This window comes from Antedon bifida, chromosome 3, assembly GCF_963402885.1.
Source record: "Antedon bifida chromosome 3, ecAntBifi1.1, whole genome shotgun sequence".
NCBI lineage: Eukaryota > Metazoa > Echinodermata > Crinoidea > Comatulida > Antedonidae > Antedon > Antedon bifida.
In genome coordinates, this window is record NC_136228.1 from 13,132,290 (window position 1) to 13,159,700 (window position 27,411).

At 32.7% G+C, this 27,411-nt stretch overlaps 3 protein-coding genes across 3 annotated transcripts in view; all 3 read right to left on the reverse strand.

Annotated features, from left to right (window-relative positions):
• Positions 1–16,381, reverse strand: part of LOC144838594 (uncharacterized) — a 61,621-nt gene extending 45,240 nt beyond the window's left edge. Inside the window, exons 1-4 of the mRNA XM_078694019.1 lie at positions 16,082–16,381; positions 14,482–14,859; positions 14,098–14,346; positions 13,657–13,791 (exon numbers count right to left, since the gene is read on the reverse strand). Coding sequence (XP_078550145.1) covers positions 13,657–13,791; positions 14,098–14,346; positions 14,482–14,859; positions 16,082–16,157 — 838 coding nt within the window. The 5' untranslated portion in view covers positions 16,158–16,381. The remainder of the gene's footprint in view (positions 1–13,656; positions 13,792–14,097; positions 14,347–14,481; positions 14,860–16,081) is intronic.
• Positions 4,998–11,241, reverse strand: LOC144837077 (uncharacterized). Its single transcript, XM_078692066.1, has 6 exons — positions 11,188–11,241; positions 7,050–7,361; positions 6,658–6,725; positions 5,727–5,967; positions 5,333–5,623; positions 4,998–5,136 (listed from the first exon to the last, which is right to left on the reverse strand). Exons 2-6 carry the CDS (start codon positions 7,303–7,305, stop codon positions 5,021–5,023), a joined length of 972 nt encoding a protein of 323 aa, XP_078548192.1. The 5' UTR covers positions 7,306–7,361; positions 11,188–11,241; the 3' UTR covers positions 4,998–5,020.
• Positions 16,382–17,606: 1,225 nt separating the features above from the next.
• Positions 17,607–27,198, reverse strand: LOC144838152 (uncharacterized). The gene is made up of 19 exons (XM_078693512.1): positions 27,186–27,198; positions 26,507–26,890; positions 26,140–26,388; positions 25,576–25,710; positions 25,029–25,169; positions 24,645–24,776; positions 24,102–24,242; positions 23,556–23,867; positions 23,334–23,401; positions 22,730–22,970; positions 22,334–22,621; positions 21,848–21,926; positions 21,139–21,607; positions 20,490–20,589; positions 20,032–20,105; positions 19,414–19,665; positions 18,909–19,066; positions 18,263–18,398; positions 17,607–18,094 (listed from the first exon to the last, which is right to left on the reverse strand). Exons 1-19 carry the CDS (start codon positions 27,196–27,198, stop codon positions 18,011–18,013), a joined length of 3,456 nt encoding a protein of 1,151 aa, XP_078549638.1. The 3' UTR covers positions 17,607–18,010.
• Between the last annotated feature and the right edge of the window lie 213 nt (positions 27,199–27,411).

Genomic DNA, 27,411 nt, shown 5'->3' on the forward strand with positions numbered 1-27,411 from the left:
CTAACTACATCGATTTCGATAAAAACACACGTTGACCAATCTTTGATTGATATTTCTAGTGAGTAGGGGCATAACTTGCTTGATATCTTTATCTAGTTCTAGTATAACACTTTTAATAGATGGTGTTAGCCTATAGGAACTAATTGATTTGATAATATGTATGGTTTATAACACACTATTCAGACAATATATGGCAAGAATCGATTGGTCACAACCTGTCAGCTATTTCCGGGCGTCTAAAAAATAACTCCCTCAGATGAATAGTGTTTATCGGGTCCCATCTTCACAATCTGAAACTTTATTAGTATGATACAAATAATGACAACAATAACCTGTACTACAATCGTTTCCTCTAAAACCATTGATGCATGTACAACCAACTGGATCAGGTGGACAGAAAAGAGATCCAGTACAAGTCCCCCGGCCACCTGTACTGCACACGGTGTCGCATTCACGACCCCAGTTGTTATTCCCACAACCTTTTGCAAACAAAGTACATACAAAGTTTAATAACATTTCTGTTGTATTTGTTTACACAGTGGAATGAATTTCCTTCATGTTTAAGGCATATATTTTAGAGAGATATTGCTTACCGTGTTCACAAGAATCACCGTCGAATCCTGCTGGACAAATACAGACACCCGTCTTATCGTCACACACTCCACCATTGTAACATACTGGACAGTTCATTTCACAGTCTGGAGGATTCCATTTTGGTGAGGGACAAGCTAATACAGAAAACACATGCGACCTGTATTATAGTTGGTTTAATAATTAAGACCAAGAATACCGAAAAGCACATGAACGGCCCATATAAATGAATTAGAACACATCCCATAATTATCCTACCATAAGGATTGACGGTAAACAATACAAGTTAGAATCCAGTTAAAATTTTTCTTGCGCTGAATACCATTATACAATAACAACAGAACATGAAAGGTCTTTCAACGCCTTTTCAAAGTTATTCATTTTAATGACTATATTTTATATTTATATGTTATATTTGATGTTGCTTTTACTGTATTATTGTAGGCCTACGCTGATGTAGTCAATCTCCGTCTTTTTGAATTGCGCCATGAGGGATGAATGAAGATATACTGACACTGACTGATATATAGATTTATGCACCAACCCAGTCACGACATTATTCAAATTCCTATTATATAGTCAAAACAATAAAACTAATGGTTTCCGTCAAACCTACCTCTAACAATAAGTCTTATGATACCATGGTTACCATCCGGGCTATCACCTGTATAACATTCATATACGCCATCATCTTTCATTCGTATGTTTTCAATCACATAAGACGTATTACCCCTCAGATTGTGTATTTCCTCTCCGTAAGTATGTCTCCAACGTAAATCGTTAATATTACCACCTTTACTGAGGTTGATAGTGACAGACTCTCCAATACCGACTGTTATCGTTCTGTATTCCATTTCAATACTGGCTGTAACAAATTAGTCAACTATGTATTGAATAAAATGTAATTAGAAAAATGAATTATTATGCTTTAGATATAAACGTGTCATAAGTACATAAAGATATACATCATGCCATTACTCACCAGAAGCGGATGTCAATACAATTGCTGATTTTGTAACTACTTCATTATTCTTTGCTTCAAATGAAAATACACCAACTCTTTCACTCGGAGGTAAGTCAGCAACACCTAGAAACGTGTGATCATCGTGAACTCGGTATCTAATTGTGCAATTTGTGGGAAATATTTTATTACTTGGCATAATTTTAGTTAGTTCAGTACCAGTATTGGCACCCGTATACGGCCCGGTATCATCCCAAGTAACGTTATCTTTCCCAGCACTATTCTTGTATAATATTCCAACTGATAAATCTCTAATGTCTTTGTCGTCTTGAAGTGCGTATCCTCTAAACCAACTACCACTAGATGTCGTCACTGGTGTGCCAGAAAAAACGGCTATATCTAATGGATCTTAAAATATAAAAACATTTATGATTAATCCTTATATTCAGTCAATTTAATGCAGATAAGTTAATCCAGTAATGAGTGAAAAGACATTTACAGTAGAAAAAAAACACACAAATAAGGATAACATATGTTTTTTTCTAACCGACTGCTGAATTTCTAACGCGGTCATCTGATATAAGATTGAAATTATCGACACATTTAGAACAAAATAAGAATAAATTTGGATTGGATAGCAGCTTTATATTATTAGATGTGTTGTAGAAAATAAACTAAAAAACAAGTAACATAAACTTTATTGGTACTTATTAAGATAAATTGTCAACCTATTTGTCTATGGCGCTAGTTACTCCTTGTTAGGTATTATTAATTTCAAAATGATTACGTAGGCCTAATAGTAATACGGTGTCGATGTGTTCCAGACGTTTATAGCTGGTAACTTGTGGATAGACGAATGTTATTTTAGCTTTAGTTTATTTTTTCCTTGCAAATAAACCAGGATATAATTAGGATACGTGTTTAATGAAAATTGCCAAGGCTCAGAGATGTTTCACTTGCGCAGTTAAACATCAGTGATCGAAATAATAATGAAGTACAAATAAAAATCACTTTGATGTCGTAATTCAGGTACTTGATTGAAGATTGAACACAAGAAAGATATCAACGAAAAGTTGTTATTAACTAGGCCTATCCCGTCGGGTACGGCTATAAATTTGTGTAAATAGTAGCCATAAAATAAATGTTAAAACGGGGCTAATAATCAAACCATAATGGCATGTAAAACGCCAACAATGTTTTCTGCCTTATTTTTCTTGATTAATCTCTTTTTCAATAATTATACAATGATTGTAATATTTCTAGCTTAGGATTGTTTCTCTTGTTATGTAGAGTAGTTTAGTCAAAGTAGTTTTTTAAATGTACAGTAGAATCAGGATACCAAGATACTATTAAAAACATAAACCATACCTGATGCTCCAGATTGACACGCCAAAAAGAGCCCTATAACCAGGCGGAATAATTTTGGATAACGTTTTGCCGACATCTCCATTACGTTTCAGGATAAATGCACAACAATGTATAAAATTATCAATTAAGTGAATGTTAACTGCACAACAATTACTGTCACTATCGTTAACAAACAATGCTATAAAGTATTTCTTTGTGTATTTAGGTATTATTTCCTCATACAATTATACCGGATTTGAAACTTAACATAGTGTAGATAAAGGATGGGGGCGGGGGGGGGGGGGGGGGTAATTGAGTTTACCAATAGGGTAAATCAGGAACGAAAGAGATGTATGTTGGAGAGGAGTGAAGTGAAGAAGGCAGTGCTTGGGTAGTGATATAAAATAAATATCAATATATAAGAAAACAATATATACCTTTAAAATATTTTTGTTACAAATGATTTACAACAAATTCAGTTTTTAGAATTATATTTACCTAAATCATTTAAGAAAAGAAATTTCTGCATGTCCGAAAATGAATATGTTTTTCTATTGTAAAATAGGCGGATGGGCCTTACTGAATAAAAAAATGAAATGAATATGAATGACAGTGTTAAGCGAGAATTAATAAAAGTTTGCTTTAAAGTACTATACATTCATATAATTCTATCTTACATTATTGTTTGTTTGTTTTTTTATTTATTTGATTTTTGCTACCACCATAAACGGCATTCTGTTATCTTTGTTTTGGTTTTTAGGTCAAAGAATATAATAACATGTATTGCTACGTTCGTATTGTTTATTCAATATTATACTTTTAAACAAGAACATTATAATAATATCACGTGCATCGTATAGGGAAATAAGATAATAATTTTAAAAGTAACTGTACTGTGGATTAGATTGCATTTGTGACGATAACGCTTCAATGAATTTTGATGATAACAGAATATTTATCAAGACAGGGTAAAAAAAAATCTTTATACAATTATTTTAACTTAATTTGTTTTTCAAACGAAATCTCCCAGGCAATAACTGAGGAAGAGGTATTTGTGACTTTACCTCGTTGTTAATTAGCTTTGTTTTAGCCGCTAAATCAATAATGTTGTAAAGAGTAGAAGGAACTTTTTAAATGGTGAGCAATTATATTTCAAGATATAAGCTTAGACAATATTGTTTTTAATTTCTCTTAAATAAGTATAGGCTAAAGCAATTACTGTATGTACATTTTTAGGGAGTTAATTCCACAGTCCACAATTGAAGTAAAACCAAATTTAGTAATGGTTAAAGAGTTACAAGAGTAAAGAATAATCTCACTCTTCTTTTTTGTGACGCTAGTTAGACATAGTTCAGGTAGAAACGACGCCGTTTAATAACATTTCATTTAGTTTAAATATTTCAAACGGTTAATAAAAATGTCCGTCAAAATGCTAACATAATTAGTTTGGTTTGACATAATTGTATTTGTCTTATTTATCATGCGAAGGCTTGTTGTTCTACTTTCGCGTGTTTGTTCAAATGAATTATATTTGTCTATTACCTTTTAAGGTAATATTATTACTACTTTCTACTACTCATCTTGTTGCTGTTTAATTATAATAAGTTTTATTTGCTTATTGGTTAAAAATTTTTGAAAAAGTAGCACTTCAGATGTTACGCTTCTTTTGGAAACATGTTAGTATTTTTAGTTTATACCTATCCAGGTAAATCTTTCTACGGGACTGTAAATACGATTTTTTAAATTGTTTTCTCTACTACGGATAATCAAATGGTTTGTATTCTTTATTCTTCATTCTTCAACTGTGTTACCATAAATATGTTCCGATACAGGCTGTTGATGGTTAGCGTAAACGTGCTCAGGTTGTGGAGAAGTAGTAGCAGCAGTAGAATTAATGTCTTCATATTCACTTCGTTCATATTTTTTAGACAAACTCTGATAATCTGTATCTATTGTACAAACATTTTGTTGCACAGTAGAAGATGTATTTCCATAATTTTCTGAATGTATACCGGTACGTCTGTATCTAAAATTAACAAAGTGTAGTATTGTTGGTAACATTCACTCGTCGATTTAAAGATGGTAAAGCAGTCAGTATGTTCTTTATAAGTAATATCTAATTTATAAAGATAGTAATAGTCTAACAATGATACTATACCGTTTTAATATCATCACGATGATAGCAACTGTGATAACTGCAACACTTAGTGAGGCAATTACAACTCCTATGGCGCAACCTGGAAAAATAAAATGACACATTTTTGATAACTTGAGTAAGATTTGGTTTATAAGCTCGATATTTCTCTATATTTCAGGTTAGTTACTAGTACAAATCTCACAGAGACAAATCTAAAAACGTGAAAAAAAGTATCACTATAAAAAACAATGCGGTTTCCGATATGATAAGAGTTTTAAGGAAATACTACTACACACCTTGACCAGAGTCTGCAGGATCACAATCTGTTTCAAACATGAATTTCTTTATGGCAGATGTCCCATTAGCATTTGAATATGACGCTAATACTTTGAAGGTATATTCTTTATTTGACTCAATTCCTTCACCAAACAAAATGTCATTGTTTGTTGTAGTCCCTTGCTGAAATATTCCACCTGACAGTTCATAATGGTAGGTCACCTGATAGTCTGGTATGTCACACGTAGAGGTTTTCCATTTCATCAGCCAGTGTGTTCCATTTGTGAATGGATTACTTTCTATCGATGGCTCTAATAATTGTAATAATTCAATGATTAAAAATACATAATAATAATAATAGTTATTATTCTTCACATGATAATTGCCAATAAGTAATATGAGTAATAAACCAACCTAATGGCGGTGTTTGTACCGTTATCTCCTTCCCCCAATTTCCAGAAATCTCCCAGTTATTTACAACCCGAGCGTTTATGACATAAGCGGTACAACTTGATAATCTTGATAGTTCAACTTCTAATTGAGAACTACTCGTTGTATTGACTACATTTTGTATATGTCCATCTATGTCCGAATATTGCACTTGATATCGAAGAATGTAGTCACACTGTATTTTATTATAATTACTAGAAACAGGCTGAAATACAAGATTACATAATAATGTCATTTACATCTGAAATGGTATAGTACTCTTCAACAATGTTTGCTTTCATCAAGTTGTTTTGTGAAGAAAAACAATTATGATGACCTAGCGAGCTCTTATAGATTAAAATAATATAATATTTATTTATGAACAATTCTAACAAGGCCATATACATGGCTGCCATCGCGTGCGCAAATTTGAGTTAGTGTTTACTGACCGACCGACCAACCGACCGACATAGTGAGCTATAGAGTCGCGTTTGCACGCGACTAAAAATGTTTAGAAACATTTATATTTGCCTCCAAGTATTAATATCCAGTTTCAAAATAACGGAAAAAATGTATGAATATGAGTTAGTGTTTACCGACCGACCGACCAACCAACCGAAATTGCAGCTGGAAATGTTAACAAATGTTGAAAAATATTTAAAAACATTTATATTTGCCTCCAAGTATTATTATTCACGGATCAAAATAAAAAATATATGAATATGAGTTAGTGTTTACCGACCGACCGACCAACCGAAATTGCTAAAAATGTTTAAAAATGTTGAAACATTTTTTAAAACATTTATCTTTGCCTCCAAGTATTAATATCCACTGTCAAAATAACGAAAAAATATGAATATAAGTTAGTGTTTACCGACCGACATAGTGAGCTATATCAAACACATTGTTAAAATACCTTTAATCTCACGATCATCATCTTATCTTCAATGGTGTTTACTTCTACCTCAGGTTCGTTCAAAGGTTCTATGTAATAAAATGGATTAGTGCTGAGCAAATCATATATTAAACAAATAACACGCTGTCTAGTATGGTGAGCTTTAGTAAATATTATAATATACTTTATGTACTTTCCTTGCAAAAGAAAGAAGAAAATGTTAAAAAACATTTTGTGTTATAGATGAGAATATAAAGTATGTTTATTTGCACACAAAAATATTGTGTCCAAACAAATATTAAATAACATTTATTTTAAATCATCATACCGAAATGATTATAATAATGCCAAATGTAGGAACGGTACAAAATAAATAAACATACTGTAGTAATTTGCTTAATGACCATGCTTACCAGTACATATTGTGTTGGTTGATCCTAGTATACTTCTTGGTCCATCTACCTCAATACCACCAACCATCCTCGAAAATTGAGAGTAGAGTTGATATTGCGTGTTTGGGGTGAGCTTATCGATAACAATAAATAAAGCATTATGCGGTTTATCTATTGACATAAATGAATTCATTTGAGATGATTTATACGATAGCTTCAGTTTTGAAATTGTTCCAGTTCCATAGTCTTCATAACAAATCCAAGTGACGTCAAGCATTAATGTTGTTGCAGTCTGGTTTACAACAGTTGGCGGTTTGAGGTGGTATGGTAATGCTGTGTATAAAAAAACGCACAAGGTTTACATTATCTTAAAAAGTAGTAGTTAGTTAGAAGTTATAATCAATAGTGAGTTTTTAATAAATAAAGAAAAGGCAAATAAAATGTGGTCAGATATGGACCGTAACAATTTAGCAAGGTATAAAATTAACGTTTATAAAATTGATAGGGTATTTAGGTAAAGTAAAATATAACTATTTTTCTGATTGCCTGAAAGAGATAAATAGAATTCTGTGCTAAATTATACGTACGTTGTTAAGGATTGAACACTGGGCATAGTGCATCAGGTTTACTCACTTGATGCACTAACTGTTATGTAAAATTGTATAAAATAGAGGAAAATAATTTTTTCCTTACTATTATAGGCCTATATGGTAGGAGTGAGATATAAGAGGTATTTATTGAAAGTTATTTAATGTCAGTTGTATTGTATTATAATATTACATTAATCAAGTGCAATGCATTGTAAACCAACATTTTATTGATGAAGAAATAAAAGTGGGTCGAACCTACATAAGACAAACAAAATCTTAAAAAGTAGTACCACTAACAAAAGAAGAAAGCATCATGAAGTACTAGTAGTAGAGCAGTTAAGGCCATAAAAATAGCCAAGTTGTGCACTTTATTACCAAAGCATGAAACTTGCCACAAAGTTTCTTTGATGTATATAGATTCAAAATATCGGGGGGTGCCAAGTGTCCAACGTCCGGTATGGCGGCCATCTTGATTTAAAAATGGCCACCATAAAAACAAAAAGTGTTCATATCTTGGCAACTATAAACAGTAGAGACTTGATTCTGGTGTTAAATTGTTCACAAACCACATATTTCTATTTGCTCTAATGAAAAGTTTCGTCAAAAAATGACCGGAAATGACGTTTCTTCCAGTTTGACCTTTGACCTCTTATCTGTATATCTCAGTAACTACTGATCATTTTCAATCGATTTTGGTGTCATTTTGTTCAGAATAGAGACATTTATATTTGTAGTAATGAAACATTTTTACATAAAATGACTGGAAATACAATTTATAACCTTTGACATATATTATTATGTGAACATACTGTACAGTATGTGGTTTACATTGATATAAATGCACCTAATTTTTTTTACCGAAATAAATGACACTTAATGCAAAAATGACCAGGAATTATTATTCTGAATTTTTGACTTTTGATGTGATAGGATAGGCGTAAAGTATGACAGATCACTGAGAAACAGCAATCACTGAGCTCATCTATGCCGACTTGTTTGCTAAACTGTGATGTGTCAATCGTTAGATAAAAGTTTTGGTCCTCTCTCCTTCATCTTTTTTTTTTGTTTGTAATGTATTATATTATATGGAAAATTGTCTGAAATAAAAGTTGAATTGAATTGTTAGATGCCATTTGGAAATATTTTTTATGTAAAGTAGCATTCTTTCGTTGGCCTCTTTGATGTTACATATGAGACAAGTTCGGAAAGTTCTCATTTTCATGAGTTAAGAGAACACCGTCTTTCAAAGTACTTACTACAGTAGACCTACTTTCATTAGTCAGAAACTCAGATAATTCTTGTTCATTTTCGTTGCATCTAAACAAATGTACTCAATTTTTATGGTAATGGGCCTTTGCTGTAAACCATCTGAATCCTTCCTCGATTTTCTCTAGTCATTGATTTTTTAGCAAAATCCGAACCAAATCAATTCGTAAAAGACATCTCAATATAATTATTCAAGTAATCCTCAAATTAGTGACATGGACCTACAATATACTGATGTAAGACCATCCACAGACAAAGAAGGGGGTATAAGACCATCCACAGACCAAGAAGGGGATATATTAAAGACCATCCACAGAGAAAGAAGGGGGTGTAAGACCATCCACAGACAAAGATGGGGTGTAAGACCATCCACACACAAAGAAAAAGGTGTAAGACGATCCACACACAAAAAAGGGGTGTAATACAATCCACAGACAAAGAAAAGGGTGTAATACCATCAACAGACAAAGAAAAGGGTGTAATACCATCAACAGGCACAGAAGGGGTATAATACAGTCCACAGACAAAGAAAGGGGTGTAAGACCATCCACTGACAAAGAAAGGGTATAGGACTACTTACAGACAAAGAAGGGGGTATAAGACCATCCACGGACAAAGAAGGGGGTGTAGGACCGTCTAAGACAAGTAAGGGGGTGTAAGACCATCCACTGACAAAGAAAGGGTATAGGACTACTTACAGACAAAGAAGGGGGTATAAGACCATCCACGGACAAAGAAGGGGGTGTAGGACCATCCACAGACAAAGAAGGGGGTGTAGGACCGTCCAAGACAAAGAAGGGGGTGTAAGACCATCCACTGACAAAGAAAGGGTATAGGACTACTTACAGACAAAGAAGGGGGTATAATACCATCCACGGACAAAGAAGGGGGTGTAGGACCATCCACAGACAAAGAAGGGGGTTTCGGACCATCCACAGACAAAGAAGGGGGTGTAAGACTATGCACACACAAAGAAGGGATTATAAGACCATCTACAGACAAAGAAGTGGGTGTAGGACCATCCACAGACAAAGAAGGGGGTGTAGGACCATCCACAGACAAAGAAGGGATGTAAGACCATCTACAGACAAAGAAAGGGGTGTAAGACCATCCACACACAAAGAAAGGGGTGTAATACCATCAACAGACAAAGAAAGGGGTGTAATACCATCAACAGACAAAGAAGGGAGTATAAGACCATCCACAGACACAGAAGGGTTAAAGACCGTCCACAGACAAAGAAAGGGGTTCAAGACCATCCACAGACAAAGAAGGAGGTATAAGACCATCTACAGACAAAGAAGGAGGGGTAGGACCATATTAACCGAGGAAGCATACAAAAAGAAGATACAATCAAAATATAGGCCTACCACTTGGAAAACAATAAATTGTAGAATAACTGAGGCTTGATTGTTGAAATATAAAGGGTTCTTTGTAAGGTCATTATTAATATATTGATATAAACACGATCATCATACTATTCATTTGAAATTCAAATACAGTCTATCTCGAAAAGAAGCTCATACTATCACCTTTTCGAGGTTTTACGGTATTCCATAACATGTATGTTATTTCCTCTCTGTCAAACTATTAAAACTTTTAGCGAATCAGAAGGTGCCAACATCATTGAACTAATGGTATCACCAAGCACAATGTTTACCAATTTTATGTACTATATACCATTTAAGTCCATTAATCATTTAATATAATTACGCCTATCAGGTCAAAGTTCAAAGACCAACAAAAACCACATACAGTATATTCACGTAATTAAAAATCAATAAATAAATGTCAAAGGTCATAAATTGTATTTCCGGTCATTTTATGTGAAAATGTTTCATTACTACAAATATAAATGTATTTATTCTGAACAAAATGACACCAAAATTGATTGAAAATGACCAGTAGTTACAGAGATATACAATTACGAGGTCAAAGGTCAAACTGAATGAAACGTCATTTCCGGTAATTTTTGGACAAAAATTGTCATTAGAGCAAATAGAAATATATAGTTTGTGAACAATTTGAGATCATAATTAAGTCTCTAATGTGTATAGTTGCCAAGATATGAACATTTTTTGTTTTTATGGTGGCCATTTTGAAATCAAGATGGCCGCCATACCGGACGTTGGACACTTGGCACCCCCCGATATTTTGAATATATATACATTAAAGAAATTTTGTGCCAAGTTTCATGCTTTGGTAATAAAATGCACAGCTCATGTCATTAACTGCTCTACTATAGCTACTACGGTGCGACTTGCAAGGAGTATACTATATTATATTATGACGTATGATATCACCTATACTGCAGTTTGGTCCAGCCCAAGCTTCATGACATCCATTAGAACAACTTCCATCTCGATTACAATCTTTAGAGTTTTTGCAGTGACACGGAAAATGACACAAAACACCAAAAAATCCCGATGAACATGACGTAGGCTCTTTTACAAGAAAAAATTATATGTTTATTATATTAGCAATTCAAAGTAAATTATATGATATGAAATGAATAATAGAAAATAATGTTGATATCAAGTTTGCGGTACACCACGTTAGTTTTAGAACTAACATACGTGGTGTACCTCAAACTTTACAATAGAAATAGTAACGAATTTAATTCAATACTACCTAGACACATGTCTCCAATGAAACCAGGCGAACATGTTGAACCGGGGGTACACCCTGTTGCTTCATTGCAATCATAATTGTCACAGTTACATTTTTGCCGACAATCTGCTCCATAGTATCCAACCTCACACACTTAAAAACATAAATCCCGTATGACAGTTCTAGAAACGTTTATTTTTAGATCGTCCAATATACATCTATATATAAATTATGGGCGAGCACAATGCAAAAACTTCGGTACAAATCTCCGCCTTGGATACCTACCTTATCTATCTCAGATGTACCGCGAAACGTAGATTTGATAACATTAATGTGCAGTTCGACGCTATTTTTCCATATTTCTATCTTAGCAAGATATTATAAAGAGTTTTTTAACAACATTTATGATTTCAACAGTAGATTTTCTACTCAATTTCAATTCTGGCGGTCAAGTTATTTCCGGGTTTATGATAAGTTCACCTCGCAGCAACTTGGTTTCAACTATTTTCTCTCTTTTATACACAAGGGAGCAGTTAAAATAATAGATTTGACCCTAAAGGTGACTGGAAACAGGCACTTTCCATCAATCAATACAGTGTCCCTTTGGAAGACGGAAGAAAAAAACAGATACTATAGTAGGACTGGAGCTTAAGTTGGCCATTAGTCATAGCCATTTTAGTTTTTTGTTTATTTTAGGAACGGACCGCGCGTGTGAAAGGTACAGTAGTTAAAAAATAAAAATTATACTGCAAATTAATAAAGATCAAATTAAATATACGCCATAAAGAATCGGAATATATTGTGGGGAATAGTATTATAAAATTACATAGGGAGATTTGATGATAAGACATTAATCGAGTGAAATCCCGATAGCTGAGTTTTATTAAGTAAGCTGGCAGGAATAACTGTAGGCTATCTGTGTCCTGTTAGGACCGAGATGTCTGCCCATGTTGCAAGCCGTAATGTCTTCTTTCTTGGGCCGAAATGGCCCACTCTGTCACGGCAGTTAGTTTCAAAAGATGTTTAAATTAAATAATGTATTAATACTTATTAGGATGATATTTATTTCAATAAACGCCTCTCCAATAAAACATCACTTTGAATAATAATCACCCCCCCCCCCCCCCCCGCCAACCCAACTATCTAATAAACGTCCATCCCATCCACATTTTTAATAACACAATTATACTATTTGTAGTAGAATTCATCGCACTGTTATCTACAATTTACCAAGCATTTGTTATTCTTTTCAATCAATTTCATTTGATTATAAATGTTACCATATTATTGGGCCAACATATATCCCTCGAATAAGCCCCTCCCTCGAGTCAAATGAACTCCGCCTCCCCACCTCCGCCCTATAAGGGCCCTACCAAATAATAAAGACTATATTTTAAAATGTTATTAATCATCTAAGACACTGTGAAACAGAATAGTTTAGTTTTACGAATGTCAAGCATTTTCAATAATGGTAACCGACAGAAAACGTAAAAGAAGAACATTATCATTCCGAGAACCATCGTCTACACTTCCTAGAGGGGGAGCGAGCGAAGCGAGCTCACCCTCTAGTTAGGTAAATAATAGTATGGTTTAGGGTACTAGGAAAACCAAGTACGTTTACCGAAAGTAAAATAACATGAACATGAATCAAACGATAATGAACTTCGTATCATTTGAGGGACACCTGTCTACATTATCACTATAAGGCCTAGTTTGACAAAAAGAAGTCACGTAAAATTGTGTAGTATAGGCAGAGCTTTAGAAAACGTGTCATTTTACCGACTTTATACTAAAATCATTAGAAAGATACTCATTTTGGCTGTAAACTGTAGCAATCATAAAACTGTTTCTTCTTGTCAATAGACAAGATACAACAGTTTTTTATTTATTTCATTTGTTTTGACAGTGAAAAACACATACAAATAATACTAGTTAAACTAACCTGTACGACAATCATTTCCCCCAAAACCATTGTTACACGTACAACCAACTGGGTCAGGTGGACATAAAAGAGATCCACTACAATTTCCACCAGTAGCACACACATTAAGGCAGTCACGGCCCCAGTTGTTGTTTCCACAACCTATTGAAAAAAATGGTTCTAGATTCAATTTGTTATTAATTTATTATTTATTTGAACTTTATTATTCTTTTGCTATTACCTGCTTTGCAAAAAATGCCTTTAAATCCTGCTGGACAAATACAGACACCCGTCTTATCGTCACACACTCCACCATTATAACATACTGGACAGTCTATTTCACAGTCTGGAGGATTCCATTTTGGAGAAGGACAAGCTAATAGAAAATATTGAACTAAATTTAAATACATTTGCAATTCTTGGAGCCATTTCGTTGGTCTGTTTCATATTACAATAAAATTGACATTTTAATGAATTTCTAGTATAAATATTTTTCAATTTTCCTTTTAAGCTTAAATCATTTTAAAATTGTAAAGGAACCGAGATGCCGAAACAATTCGTCATTTATCAGACACATCACTATCCAAATGTTTAGTCTTGATTTGGTGTATGATACATTTGATTAGTATTCGTATCTATTTGAAAAGGTAGAAATGATTATTATAAAAACCTCAAAACCTACATCTAACAATCAGTCTCATGATACCATGGTTACCATCAGGACTATCACCTGTATAACATTCATATATGCCATCATCCTTTCTTCGTATGTTCTCTATCACAGCAGACGTATTACCTCTCAGATTGTGTATGTCTTCACCGTAATTATGTCTCCAACGTAAATCGTTAAAATCACCACCTTTACTGAGATGGATAGTGACAGACTCTCCTATACCGACTGTTATCGTTCTATACTCCATTACAATAATAGCTGTAAAGTCAACAATAATTGTTATAAATTATAATGTATATGTTTTAGTTAATTAGTGTTACCTTACTAGGCACGTACATTAATATTATATGTTTTCATAATGATGATATAATGAGGGGCATCATTAGCACTCACCAGCGGCAGATGTCAAGACAATTGCTGAATTTGTGACTTGTTCGCCTTTCCTTACTTCAAATGAAAATACTCCAACTCTCCCATCGGGTTGTAAGTCAGCAACACCTAGTAACGTGTGGTGGGTGTGCACCCGATATTGAATCATGCTTCCTGTGCTAAATATTTTACCATCTGGCATATCTTTTTGGTTTAATCCTCTATCGGTAACATCATCAGTATCATCCCAAGTCACGTTATCTTTCCCATTGATATTCTTGTATAATATTCCAACTGATAAATCTCTGATGTTTTTATCGTCTTGAAGTGCGTATCCTTGAAACTCACTACTACTAGATGACGTCAGTGGTGTGTAAGAATATAATGTTATATCCAATGGATCTGCAAATAGATAGATAAAGATAATTCATTTTCAATTTTAAACTTGCAAATTGCGTATCCTCGAAAATCACTATTACTACATCCATGCTGACTTAGAGAACAGTGTTGTATCTAATGGATATGTAACAACTAAAAAATGTTATGATCAGCGGTGCAGATTTTAAAGAAGATGTCCCTCACATTTCAAACTTTAAAATGATTTATATTTATTTTCTGTAACGTTGAATGATGTAACTTTCGGTAATCATATGAAGTGTAAATTTCTCAAATGATAAAATAAGGCTACAGTTATTAAAATGAGAAATTCAACCAGGAAATTGTGTAAGCAAGCAATTTGAGAATTAGGTGTAACCACTGTGGTATAGTAATACACAAAAGAAAGATGCACCGCCCTTGTAGTGGATTTCCACTGGTGTAAAAGTGTTACTTTCTAAATTAATTCTTATAGGCCCTACTTAAACTCAAAAGCAAGGATGGGGATTGGTGACATTTTATATTGTGTCTAAACATGGAAAAATGAAACACAATCTTCTAAGCTGTGCAAATATATTTTAATACTATTTAGTACAGTATAACCAAATTAAGGGACACCTCCGGAACCTAAAAAAGTCTCTTAATATGCGTTCTACTGTATTAAGCTATGTAGATTTATATGCCAAACAAATATGCCAAAATGAACAATGATTAAAACAGGATACATGGAATTGAAAAGAATTGAATTTGCTAAATTAAACACATTTTACAATCTGGATCCACTACTAATTGGTCAGATTTCACTTCAAAGTATTTGAAATCGGACAGACAACGGAAATGTGGTAAAATCAGGGTGTAGGTTATAAAGTTAGTTAAAGTCCCTTGAATATAAAGTACAAATTAATGAGGGGAAATGAATGATAACATTGGTGTATACGAATGAAGTAAAACACACATGAAAATCGCCATGCATTGGACAAAGCCAGAGAAACATAAACATATCGTTATTATGAAGATCCATTTTTGTACTAATAACCATCTATATGAATATAATAATTGTTTGTCTTTTTTTATTAAATCAACCATTTTTTCAGCACACTCAAAAGTGTCCCTTCTCCTTAATAGAAGTGTCCCCTGAATATGGGTTGAACGTAGTGTTTAAACATATATTGCCCTGATTTTTACGATAATACAAGTTTATTCGCAATTCTAATACAAGATGCTGAACCAGGTTTACCTGGACGCTTACCTGAAGATCCGAATTGGAACACCAAACAGAGAGCTATAATCAGGCGGAACAAGTTTGGGAAAAATGCTACAGTCATCTCCACTATCGTCACTTACTAGTCCGACACTTATCTCAGACAAATGCCGTTTGATATAAAGCAATACACTTACAGTTGAAGCAATAAAGTAAACAATATATTACACGTTATCAATTCGTCTGCAATATATAGTATTTCCTTGTGTGTATAATGTGTCATTTATTTACATATGATTAAATGTAAAAGGAACTTTTATTCTGATTATTGAATCCTTTTTCACATGCTCAATTGTAATAAGAGAAATTTAAGATTAATTATTATCTAATACAAACCAGAGATGACAAAACTAGGCCTACATTTTAAATTGACACTGTATTCTATTTTTACTCTAACGCCTTAAATTGAGCATTAATGACATTATTCTTCATTTATTTATAAATACCATGTAAAGCTGAATGAGTCTATTTTTAATCTAATCTTATTTATTATGATACGCCTTCATCTTCAGATATTCTAATCTGTGTTGGTCTAGACTATTTGGTTTGTATTCATAATTGTTCAATGTTGATACAATAAAATGTTCCAGTACAGGGGTTACGTATGTAAAATGTATGCAAAAGAAGTTGCAACAGCAGATTCATATAAGTTATATTTTTCAAACAAACTATGATAAATTTACTAATTATTATTTAATTTCTCTTTCTTATGTTTATTTAATTCTTTAATTTCGCACAAACATTAACTTTTGTTTATATTATTAATAGGAGCTGACTTTTTTTGTTTCTGCTGTAAGTCGGCAACTTAGTTAATAAGAATTTTGTTTATTTCAATTTACAATTCTCTCTGTTTTTGAGGTCTTCAGATTATTATTCTTTACCACAAAACTTCTGGTTCTCACTTCCACCCCTTGGTGGTTCCACTGTTTGTGTTTAATATTCGACCAGTAAGTCAAGAATATTTGTGACGTGTAGGCCTCGGCTTGGACGTTAAGATGGTTTATTAAAGATGTAAATAAAACAATAAGAGTAAGACCTAACTAATTCACACACAATAAATGGACGAAAACCCCGACTTTCAATTCAATTTATTTTATTTATTTATTTATTTAGTTCTAATATTATATTATTATCAAAGTTCCTACATCAAATTTAAGAAATTTAAGAAACAAATTATAAAAATTAGATCAAATAATACATCTTCACATTCAGTATGGATTTGCAAGGTGAGATCTATTGGATATTACTATATACATGTAGGTTTGTTCAGTTGTTGTCAAATTATGAGTTTGATACTGAATTACTGGATATGGGCATTGCAGTCTGTGTTCAATCTTTGTATTTGTGTAGGCTACATAAACTTTATTTATATTTTCAGTTGTCCATATAATAGTGTAAATATCTGTCAAAAAGTTATTAAAGCACAATTACTTACCTCAGTCATAATCTTTACTGAAGTCTGGAATTGTTTTTATTGATTATTCAATATTATTTTAATCACATCAGTCAGTAATGGAAGTCTTTTCGATTTTAATCATCATTAATTCTAAATCTTATTTATTTTGTTTCCGCTTGAATCGTGTTTGTGTACTCATTGTGTGTTCTACATAAGTGATTATTTGTCTATTGTGTTTTCTTGTAGACCCACTTGATAACTTTCGTTGCTAATAAATAATAGGAGCTTTCTGCTTGATTACACATATGTCGAGTTAAAAAATCACTATGTGCATGTTCCCGAGGATTTGCAGTTTAGTGGAGCGTGTACACAAAAGTTCTCTATGACAAAGAAATGTACTCTTATCTGCTTAGGGTAATTATTTCAAAGAAACTGTTGATTATAAATACGCTTTCCTAACCACTACAAATTACAGTCTTCGTTGTTTTTAGACTATGCCTAGTTATAATTATTGACTTCATTTATTTTTCTTCCGATACTCTGTTTCCATCATCACACCTTCTCAGATAACACAATGCAGCGTCATAGCAAAAGTTGTATTGGATCTAAATTAGTAAAATAATAATAAAAATACTGTTAAATACAAAGTAATACGTTCACGTAATGTTCTTGTTAGATTAGTTAGTCCAGGGTTCACTCTTCCCCGTATATAATTTTCTTATAAACTAAATTTCCTCACTATTAAAACTAAATAAAAAAACTTGTCTTCTCACCTCATAGTCCACCATAGTGGGGCATGCTGACCGCAGTGCTTTAAGTGTTTGGAATACATCTACTACTTTTTCATCTCGAATTTTCTCGATCATAGAATAAACTAGACAGAACAAGCCTGATCTGGAAACACCGTCTCTAGAGATTGATATAGATTGTGTTTTTATAGTTTCCATAAAACTTAATTTAAAACTGACCAACTTACAGGCCCGTCGTGTTTCCGCAGCTACAAATTAACTAATAATTAGCCGATAACCGAGGTTTAACTGATTCTACTCGAGAAAAATTAACCGATAATTATCTCATTCAAATCGGATAACTATCGGAAAAATGCGATAAAGTTTTGCCTTTGACCTGAAGAAAAATGGTTGTGGTTGTTTTATAATGAATGATCATGCGCACTTTATTTTTTAATTGATTACCTGATTGATTCACACATTTCCGAACAATTTTTTTTTTGGATGCGAAAACACATGTCATGTGTCTACGTTGAAAATACAAAAAATGTTAACATAATTATAAAATTTCAATATTTTTAGTATTACATAATACGATGACAAACTGCTGTAGAAAGAATATACTACATTTTCCGTTACTAATATATTAATATTCTAATAACAAATAGAGAATATTTCAATTTATACCCACGTGCAATGGACAGTGATCGGTGTATTGATAGAAGACGTAGCATCACGTCCTTCCATTATCGTCATAATGAATTTAACAAATGCATCCACTTCAGGAACAGGTTTATTTTCTGGCCATTGGTTAACTTCATACAGAATAATTTGCTGTACATTGTTATCCTACAAACACAAAACAGAGAGTTATTAGTTTGAATTGTACTTACAAACATCTATTTTATTGTTCTTTGTTCAGATTGCTGTTTTCGCGATATTTTTCCTTTTTTCTGTTTTTTTTTCATCATGTTCTACTGCAGTTACTCCAGTAACTACATCGCCTACTGCAATAAGGATAATCTTAGTTGGTTTCAATGCAGAGGTGCTAGGCACTGTATCTATTATATTGTAATCTTCAAAAGAATATTGCTTATATTTGTTAAAAATTGTAAAAAAATAGATACTGCTGTAACTCATGCATTACAATAATTTTGACATAGTACAAAATACAATAAGAAAACAAAATTAGTAACCTTTCCTAGATTTAATTTTCTCTCAGTCATATATTCGTTCTGAAAGTTTGACTTAGCAGTCACAGTTAATTCACCAAATGTTTGTTTCTGGTTGATCTTCTTCGGGAGGTACTCTGCACTCGTTAGGTTTTCCATCTCATTTAGTTGTACAATGACGTCAGATTTACAATAAAACACCAAACGCCAAAAATCGATCGTGGTATCCGATAAGGGTGTCCGAGTAACAACAAACGCACGGCGACCCTTGTGACGCTAGGAAATAAATAAAAGAGAACACCGGAAAATATTTGTTTTTAAATAAGTATTAAAAAAAGAGTATTCCTTCTATAATTGTTTTGCATGTGAATATTACTATCTTTTTTTCATTTTATTACGTTCTCATATTAATTGAGAAACAACATGTTTTTAGGTTCAGTTTCATTTCGCATAGCGCTTTAAAGTTGTAGGCGCAAAAATATGGAACAGAAATCGGCACCAACAATTACGTCCTTTAAGGCTAGATACAAATCTCATTTCTTTCATAAACACTGTATTATATTGAATTAATTTATTATTATTATTATAGTGCTAGCTTACGCCCCTCGCTTTCCTTTGAATGAAACTTTCATGTCCTCATACCTCAATGAGCGCAGCATTTACGTAATCTGCACCACTGCCAACATCCGGATTTAGTTGAAAACATCTTTTAGTCACTGTGATAAATTAAATAATATTAAGAAGCTTAATTGATTGCTACTAATAATCGGACTTATGATAGTCGAGGTTCTAATCCTCATCAAAATCGTGATCATATTTAATAATCTTTGATGAACACATGCAATTCAAAATTGCCATAAAAAACCGGCTGAAAATTACTACATTACACAATTGAACCGTTTTCAATTGTGACGTTATGTTCTTGCTGTTTAATAATAACCACATTATCTTTAAAATCTTTCTTTATCAATAATATTCAGCGTCGTAATATTGTTATTGGTAAGTTGTTTGCCCTACTTTAATTTGTAATTTGTACATACCGAAGAATTCTCGAGTATCATCATTGTTAGTTATACTGATGCATTAAGTATAGAACTTACGGAACAAAACATTATGAAATGTGTCCTGGCAACTGATATCTGATCGTCTAGTTTGTGTCGCAAGATCTTCACCAGGATGTCGAAACAAATTACGCAACGTCTGCGAACAAATTCATTGTTTAATACAAAATGTTTAGGATATCCGAATCGTATATTCGTCATCGATGTCACAACCAACATTGCTACTATTAGTCATAGACATTTTCTTTTTTTTTTGCTTTTTATGCGTGTGCTTAAAATGCAGGAGAAAGAAATCCAATTTACTATTTTGTTGTTAAATGTTTTCTTCTTTTTTAAAATTTATATTTTCATAACATAACGTGTTATGCAATGTATTGTTCCCCCTTTTGCATGTAATTCATTAAATAAGACTCATTAGGTAATTTAAGAATTGAAAGTTTTTATGTGTGTTTAAAACTGAAGAGAAAGAAATATATCATTTCATTAATAAATATTTTTATTGTATTTTATCATTTTTTAATAACTTAATGAATTCAATGTTCCTGTGTTGTTTATAATTCATTAAATAAGACTAATTAGTTAAACAAGACAGTCAGACAGTAACTCTTTGTAATATAGAGATTCGTTCTGGTGTTGATTCTGAGAGGATAATGGGAAATTAATTTAAAAATTAGAACAAATGCTTTACCTCAAATTCTTTCTTTAATTGATGCTTCGTTACATAGCCATGCAGTTCGGATAACTCAATAGGTTTATAGTCTTCATTTTCAGATTCTTCATAAACAAGGTCCGGCTCAGGCTCAGGGTCAGCGTATACGGGTTCAGTAGAAGAAGCAGCAACTTTTGATTTAATATTAGTATATTCATTTTTATTTTCAAATTTTGTGACGTCATAAACATGTTCAGGTTCCGGCTCCAAATCAGAATCTGGCTGTGTGTATACGGGCTCAGCACTGTTACCATAGGTAGGCTCTTTCTCGGGTTTTGTGTATACATATATGGCAGAAGATTTAGTGGCAGCAGTAGACTGAATATTTTCATATCCTCTTTCTTTTTCAGACATATTTTGATATTCCGCATCTACCGTGCTTAGGCCTAAATTTTGTTGACTAGTTGAAGATTTACCAACGTTGCCTTCGGGACGCAAACGTCTAAATCTGAAATGAACAAATCATAATGTTTAAAAGAATGTATGTGTACGTCATCATCATTTTTATATTCTCTGTAATGGTTTTTTTAAAATTTTGTTAATGCAGATAGCTGTAATATTTACCATTTAGTATGAAATTTTTTTGTAATATTGTACTTTTTATCTGCAATATTTTTGTAATAATATTCCTGATAATATTTCTGTAAAAATATTATAATTTACTTATGTATATAACTGTGATATTTACCGTTTAAATATTAGCAAAATGATTGCTACTGCGGCAACTACGGAAAATAGCGAACCAATTACAACTCCTATTACGGTACCTAGACAAATTATTTAATGCTTATTATTTTCATAAAGTAGTCTTTTTTTTTTGGTGTTTAGCAGAACAGTACAAAGAAAAATATAAGAAATTAACGGGGAAAAAATGGAAATAATATGAAATATATATATAGGGCCTATGAAGACAAATATTATTGATTATTTGCAATGTATATAATTATGATATGAAAGAATAAAAGAGGTGGTTCCGGCCACAAAAGAGAAAAAAAGTCATTAGGCATAAGTTATAAAAAAAAACAATGACTTTAATAAAAAAAATAATTATTTTTTATATCAAAATGTTATATACCTAGCCACCCGATATAATCAATTCAAAGTTCAATATTTTTCTTGGTAAGATTTTCGATTTTTATAGTTATTCACAAAGAGCAAAAAGTAAGGAACTAACCTTGCTTCTTTTGGTCACAATCTGTACCCAAGATAATGGTCATTACGTCAGATGTCCCTTTTACGTTTAAATAAGACGCTAAAACTGTGAATGTATTTTCTATACACAAACCAATGCCCTCGTCAAAAACAACTTCAGTTTCTTTTGTAGTTCCTTGCTGAAATATTTCACCACCTGATAGTTCATAATGGTAGGTCACCTGATAGTCTGGGATGTCACATGTAGAAGCTATCCACTTCACCAGTAAATGTGTGTCATTTGTGAATGAATTGCTTTGTATCGATGGCTCTATTATTTGAAAAATGAATAAATATACTATATTGAAAATAATTACTGTGATTATCAAGACTAGTAAATAATACAATATAGTCAATAATAGTGAATGAATATGCATACCTGAGGGCGCTGTTTGTACCGTTATGTCCCCTCCCCAATTACCAGCAATCTCTAAGTTATTAACAACTCGAGCGTTTACGACATAAGCAGTACAACTTGATAATCCTGATAGTTCTACTTCTAATTGAGAACTACTTGTTGTGTTGACTACATCTTGTATATTTCCATCTATGTCAGAGTACTTCACTTGATATCGAAGAATATAGTTACACTTGATTCGATCATAATCACTAGAAACAGGCTGAATTAAATTCGTAAGAAAGAATGAAATTGTTTACATTGAGAATAAATACTTTTTCAGACATAGGCCTATAGAAATCCTGTGAGAGGGTAAAACAAGTTTCCGAAAATTCAATTTACGTAAGTGAATAATTTATGGAATTATCATTTCCTACAGTAGCATTAAATGCATAAAAAAATGTATACAACACGTAAGTCAATTATGATTATATACAATTTTCAAACCTACTACTGTAGGTCAGGGGAATGGGTTTATTTCTCTTGACTGGAATCTGAGTAAGAAACCACCTCAGGAACATATTAGAATGGATATACTATAATCTACACCAAGCAAAATGTGTGAGCAATAAAAATACTTTAAAACCTTTAAACTCAAGTTGACCTGGTTATCTTCAACAGATTTTACTTCTATCTCAGGTTTTTCCAAAGGTTCTATAACATAAAGAATGCAATCGATGAGCAAATAGAAACCATGACGACATACTTTATTAAATCGCTTCTGTATAAAATAGTTAAAAATGTATTCTCAAAATGCACATTTTAAAAATGTATAAGTAGTCCAAATATGTTCAATTTTATAACTGACCTTCACATATTGTGTTAGTTGTTTCAAGTTCACTTCTTGGTCCATCTACCTCAATACCACCAACCATCCTCGAAAATTGAGAGTAGAATTGGACTTGTGTATTTGGGATGAGATTATCAATAACAAATAATACATCACTATCTGATTTAACTATAGATGTAAATGAATCCATCTGTGATGATTTATACGAAAGTTTCCGTTTTGTGATTGTGCCTGTTCCATAGTCTTCACCAGGAATCCAAGTGACGACAAAAGTTAAGGTAGTTGCTGTCTGATTTATATCACGTTGTGATTCAGTGCGGTATGGTAATGCTATTTAATGAAAAACATAACAGTATTTGCTTATTTTTAAATAAATACGGTGTTTTTGAATTTGACTTATAATAATAAAACAATATAAACATGTAAGCAGGGAAGGTGATATTTTTTTCGTTCACCTTTCTTCACCCTCTCCATTACTCCCTTCTCCCAACTTTAAATTCAGAAAAATATCTCAAAGCTTAGGGTATATTATTCCTCATGATATATATAAATGTGTCTTGTCACCTATGCTGCAGTTTGGTCCAGCCCAAGCCTCGTGACATCCATTAGTACAACTTCCATCTCGATTACACTCTTCAGAGTCTTTGCAGTGACATGGGAAGTTACACAAGACACCGAAGTATCCGGATTGACATGACACAGGCTCTTTACAAAAAAAAATATGATTATTATGTTAGTCATTAAAATACTATTTAACTCCAAAACTAATACAAGCTTCTGCAATTGACTAAATCCAAAGAACATATGTTATAGGTTCTTTGCTCAATCTTATCACATTCGGTACAGCTCATTAGGAAGTATACTCTACAGTTAGAGGGAAAATGGCACTGTGGTCATGTTAACAATATAGATTATCTGATCAAATTCCTAGAAAGTAGGAAACCTTTTGCCATTTTTCCTGACTGTTCATGGTTCTCACACAAAAATAAGACTGTACAGTATTCTCAATGTTGTTTTTCTTTCTACATGGTAAGTTAACAATATTTACAAAGGAAACATAAAAATGATAATAGAAGAAAATAGTGTTGAATTGTTAAATATCATTACCTAGACATCTGTCACCAGTGTAACCAAACAAACATGTTGACCCGGAAGTACATCCTGTATCTTGGGTACAACTGATGATATCACAGTTGCATTTTTCCCGACAACCAGCTCCATAGTACCCATCCTCACAAACTTAAAAACATAAAATGAAGAACTTGTGTGTGATAACTCATGTCATGTCTCATGTTTCACATAGAAAATATAGGCCTATTAGTATCAATATACACGGCCAATTATAAAATAAATATTAATTAGGCCTACATTATACAACATACTATTCAACAAACCATTACCACAACTAACGAAAATTGTTAAAGGATTTTAGTATAATTGCTTTTCTGATCTTTGCTGATACATATAATATAGACCTAATTAAAATCTAACCTGTATCACAGTCACTTCCTCCAAAACCATTGATGCATGCACAACCAACTGGATCAGGTGGACATAAGAGGAATCCTCTGCAATTTCCAGCAGAAGAACATACAACTTTGCATTCACGACCCCAGTTGTTATTTCCACAGCCTATTAGTAAATATCATATTATATTAGGATGTTTTTTCCAATGTGTTTTTACAAATTTAAAAGGCAACATATTGTTTTACCATTATTTTAATAATGGTAAAACAATATTATGTTTTAAAAAACATGAAAAAATCAATTAAAAAAAATAATAATAAAACATACCGCCGGTTTTAATCACAAATTTAAGCAAGCGTTTTCCAAACTCCCCTTGATATTAACTCGTTTTGCTTTCTTTTATGAAATAATCGGTACTTTTCTTCAATCATTGTCGTATCAGTATATTCTACTTAGGCCTACACATTCTTATTTTGTTAATAATCAAAATTATTCCGCTTGCGTTCGCAACTTCTCCATTCGACTAATTAACATAAATAACATGCTATGTTTGATATTTATTTGTCTTTACCAGTTTGACAAGAATTGCCTTGAAATCCTGCTGGACAAATACAGATACCCGCCTTATCGTCACATACTCCGGAATTAAAACATACGGGACAGTCCATTTCACAATCTGGAGGATTCCATTTTGCCGAAGGACAAGCTAAGATACAATATTGAAAACAATTTAAACAACTTGTAATAAATTGAGCGAGTTTCCTAAGCCTACCAGAAATACCACGTGTTGGCCTATAAGGATAAACAGAGGCGCCTCATAAGGTAGAACCACCTAAGCTTCAAGACGTCTCATCGTTGTACATAATAAAACAATAAAGAAAGTCACATAATATTCTATAATCATCGTACGCAATGAATTCTTTTTATTTATGTGAAGTTATTTATGAGACCCAATCAAATATAAGTGCAACATTTATAGTCCTGCATTGTTATCAGAATTCATTGTACACAGCTATTATTTCAACTAAATGCTATAATAGTTCTTATAGTTGACCAGATAAACAATGGTTAAAAAAGTACCTCTAAAGATCTAGATTGCCTTTAAATAAGTAGGCCTATAACTGTTAAAACCTACCTCTAACAATAAGTCTCATGATACCATGGTTACCATCAGGGCTATGACCTGTATAACATTCATATACGCCATCATCTTTTCTTCGTATGTTTTCAATCACAGCAGACGTATTACCTCTCAGATTGTGTATTTCTTCACCGTAATTATGTCTCCAACGTAAATCGTCAATATCACCACCTTTACTGAGATTGATAGTGACAGACTCTCCAATACCGACCGTTATCGTTTTGTGCTCCATTACAATATTTGCTGTAAAATAATAATTGGATAATGAAAAAATCTATACTTTTATGAACAATCCTACAACAGAATACCAAAGATAATTTTACAATTAAAGATATTGTGAGGAAATCTTGCCCATACTCACCAGAAGTGAATGTCAATACAACTGCTGAATTTGTGACTACTCCAGTCTTATTTGCTTCAAATGAAAATACACCAACTCTATCAGCGTGAGTTTGAACGTTCGTAACACCTAGAAATGTGTGGTCTGAATATATCCGATATGTAATACTGCTACTTGTGTGAAATATTTTACCGTCTGGCATATCTATCGTCTGAGCTCTAGTGATAGCCCCACTGGCACCAGTATCATCCCAAGTCACGTTAGTTTCCCCATCGATATTCTTGTATAATATTCCAACTGATAAATGTCTAATATCTTTGTCGTCTTGAAGTGCGTATCCTCGAAACCAACTTTCACTAGATGTTGGTCGTGGTGGTTTGGACAAAAGTGTAATGTCTAATGGATCTTAAAATAATAATAGCAATCAGTCAATTTGCTGCAATTAACTTAGCTTTATAACATACCTTTGTATCTAAATTTGACTCAAGCTAGTCACTACAGTGGAAATTCGATGGAGAGATGTAAATATGGCAAATTTCTAGGCTGGCAGGGATTTAGACAAGTGGTATTGTAGTATGCGAGACGGTCTCCAGATACAGTGTAATTTCAATCTGTATACAGGATGGAGGCGTAAATTTTAAAGCCATTAAGCCTACTGTATGTAGTTATTTGTGCCTAAATAGGCCTAAAACTAAATTACCTTTTACAAACATCTTGATCAGTAATAGGTTTGGTGAAATACTTTAAATAAGTACAGTAGAGTACAAATAATGTAATCAATCTAGCTTTCAGTTGGTAAATGTAAATTTGTCCTGAGTACAAACATATCACATTCGGTGCATGAATAATTATATTGATCAATAATAATAAAGATTCGGCAAGATTTGACTTCAGATATACATACGGACTGACAAGCAAAACTAGAA

Coding starts and splice junctions, on each gene's coding strand:
- LOC144837077 (XM_078692066.1), bottom strand. CDS start 7,305: ATGCTTGACGTCACTTGGATTTGTTATGAAGACTATGGAACTGGAACA. Junction 5,624..5,726: donor GGTACAAACACCGCCATTAG/GTTGGTTTATTA, acceptor TACAATTATTAG/AGCCATCGATAGAAAGTAAT. Junction 5,137..5,332: donor TCCTGCAGACTCTGGTCAAG/GTGTGTAGTAGT, acceptor TTATTTTTCCAG/GTTGCGCCATAGGAGTTGTA.
- LOC144838152 (XM_078693512.1), bottom strand. Junction 26,389..26,506: donor TGTATTGACATTCACTTCTG/GTGAGTATGGGC, acceptor ATTATTTTACAG/CAAATATTGTAATGGAGCAC. Junction 21,927..22,333: donor TTGTGACCAAAAGAAGCAAG/GTTAGTTCCTTA, acceptor TAATTTGTCTAG/GTACCGTAATAGGAGTTGTA.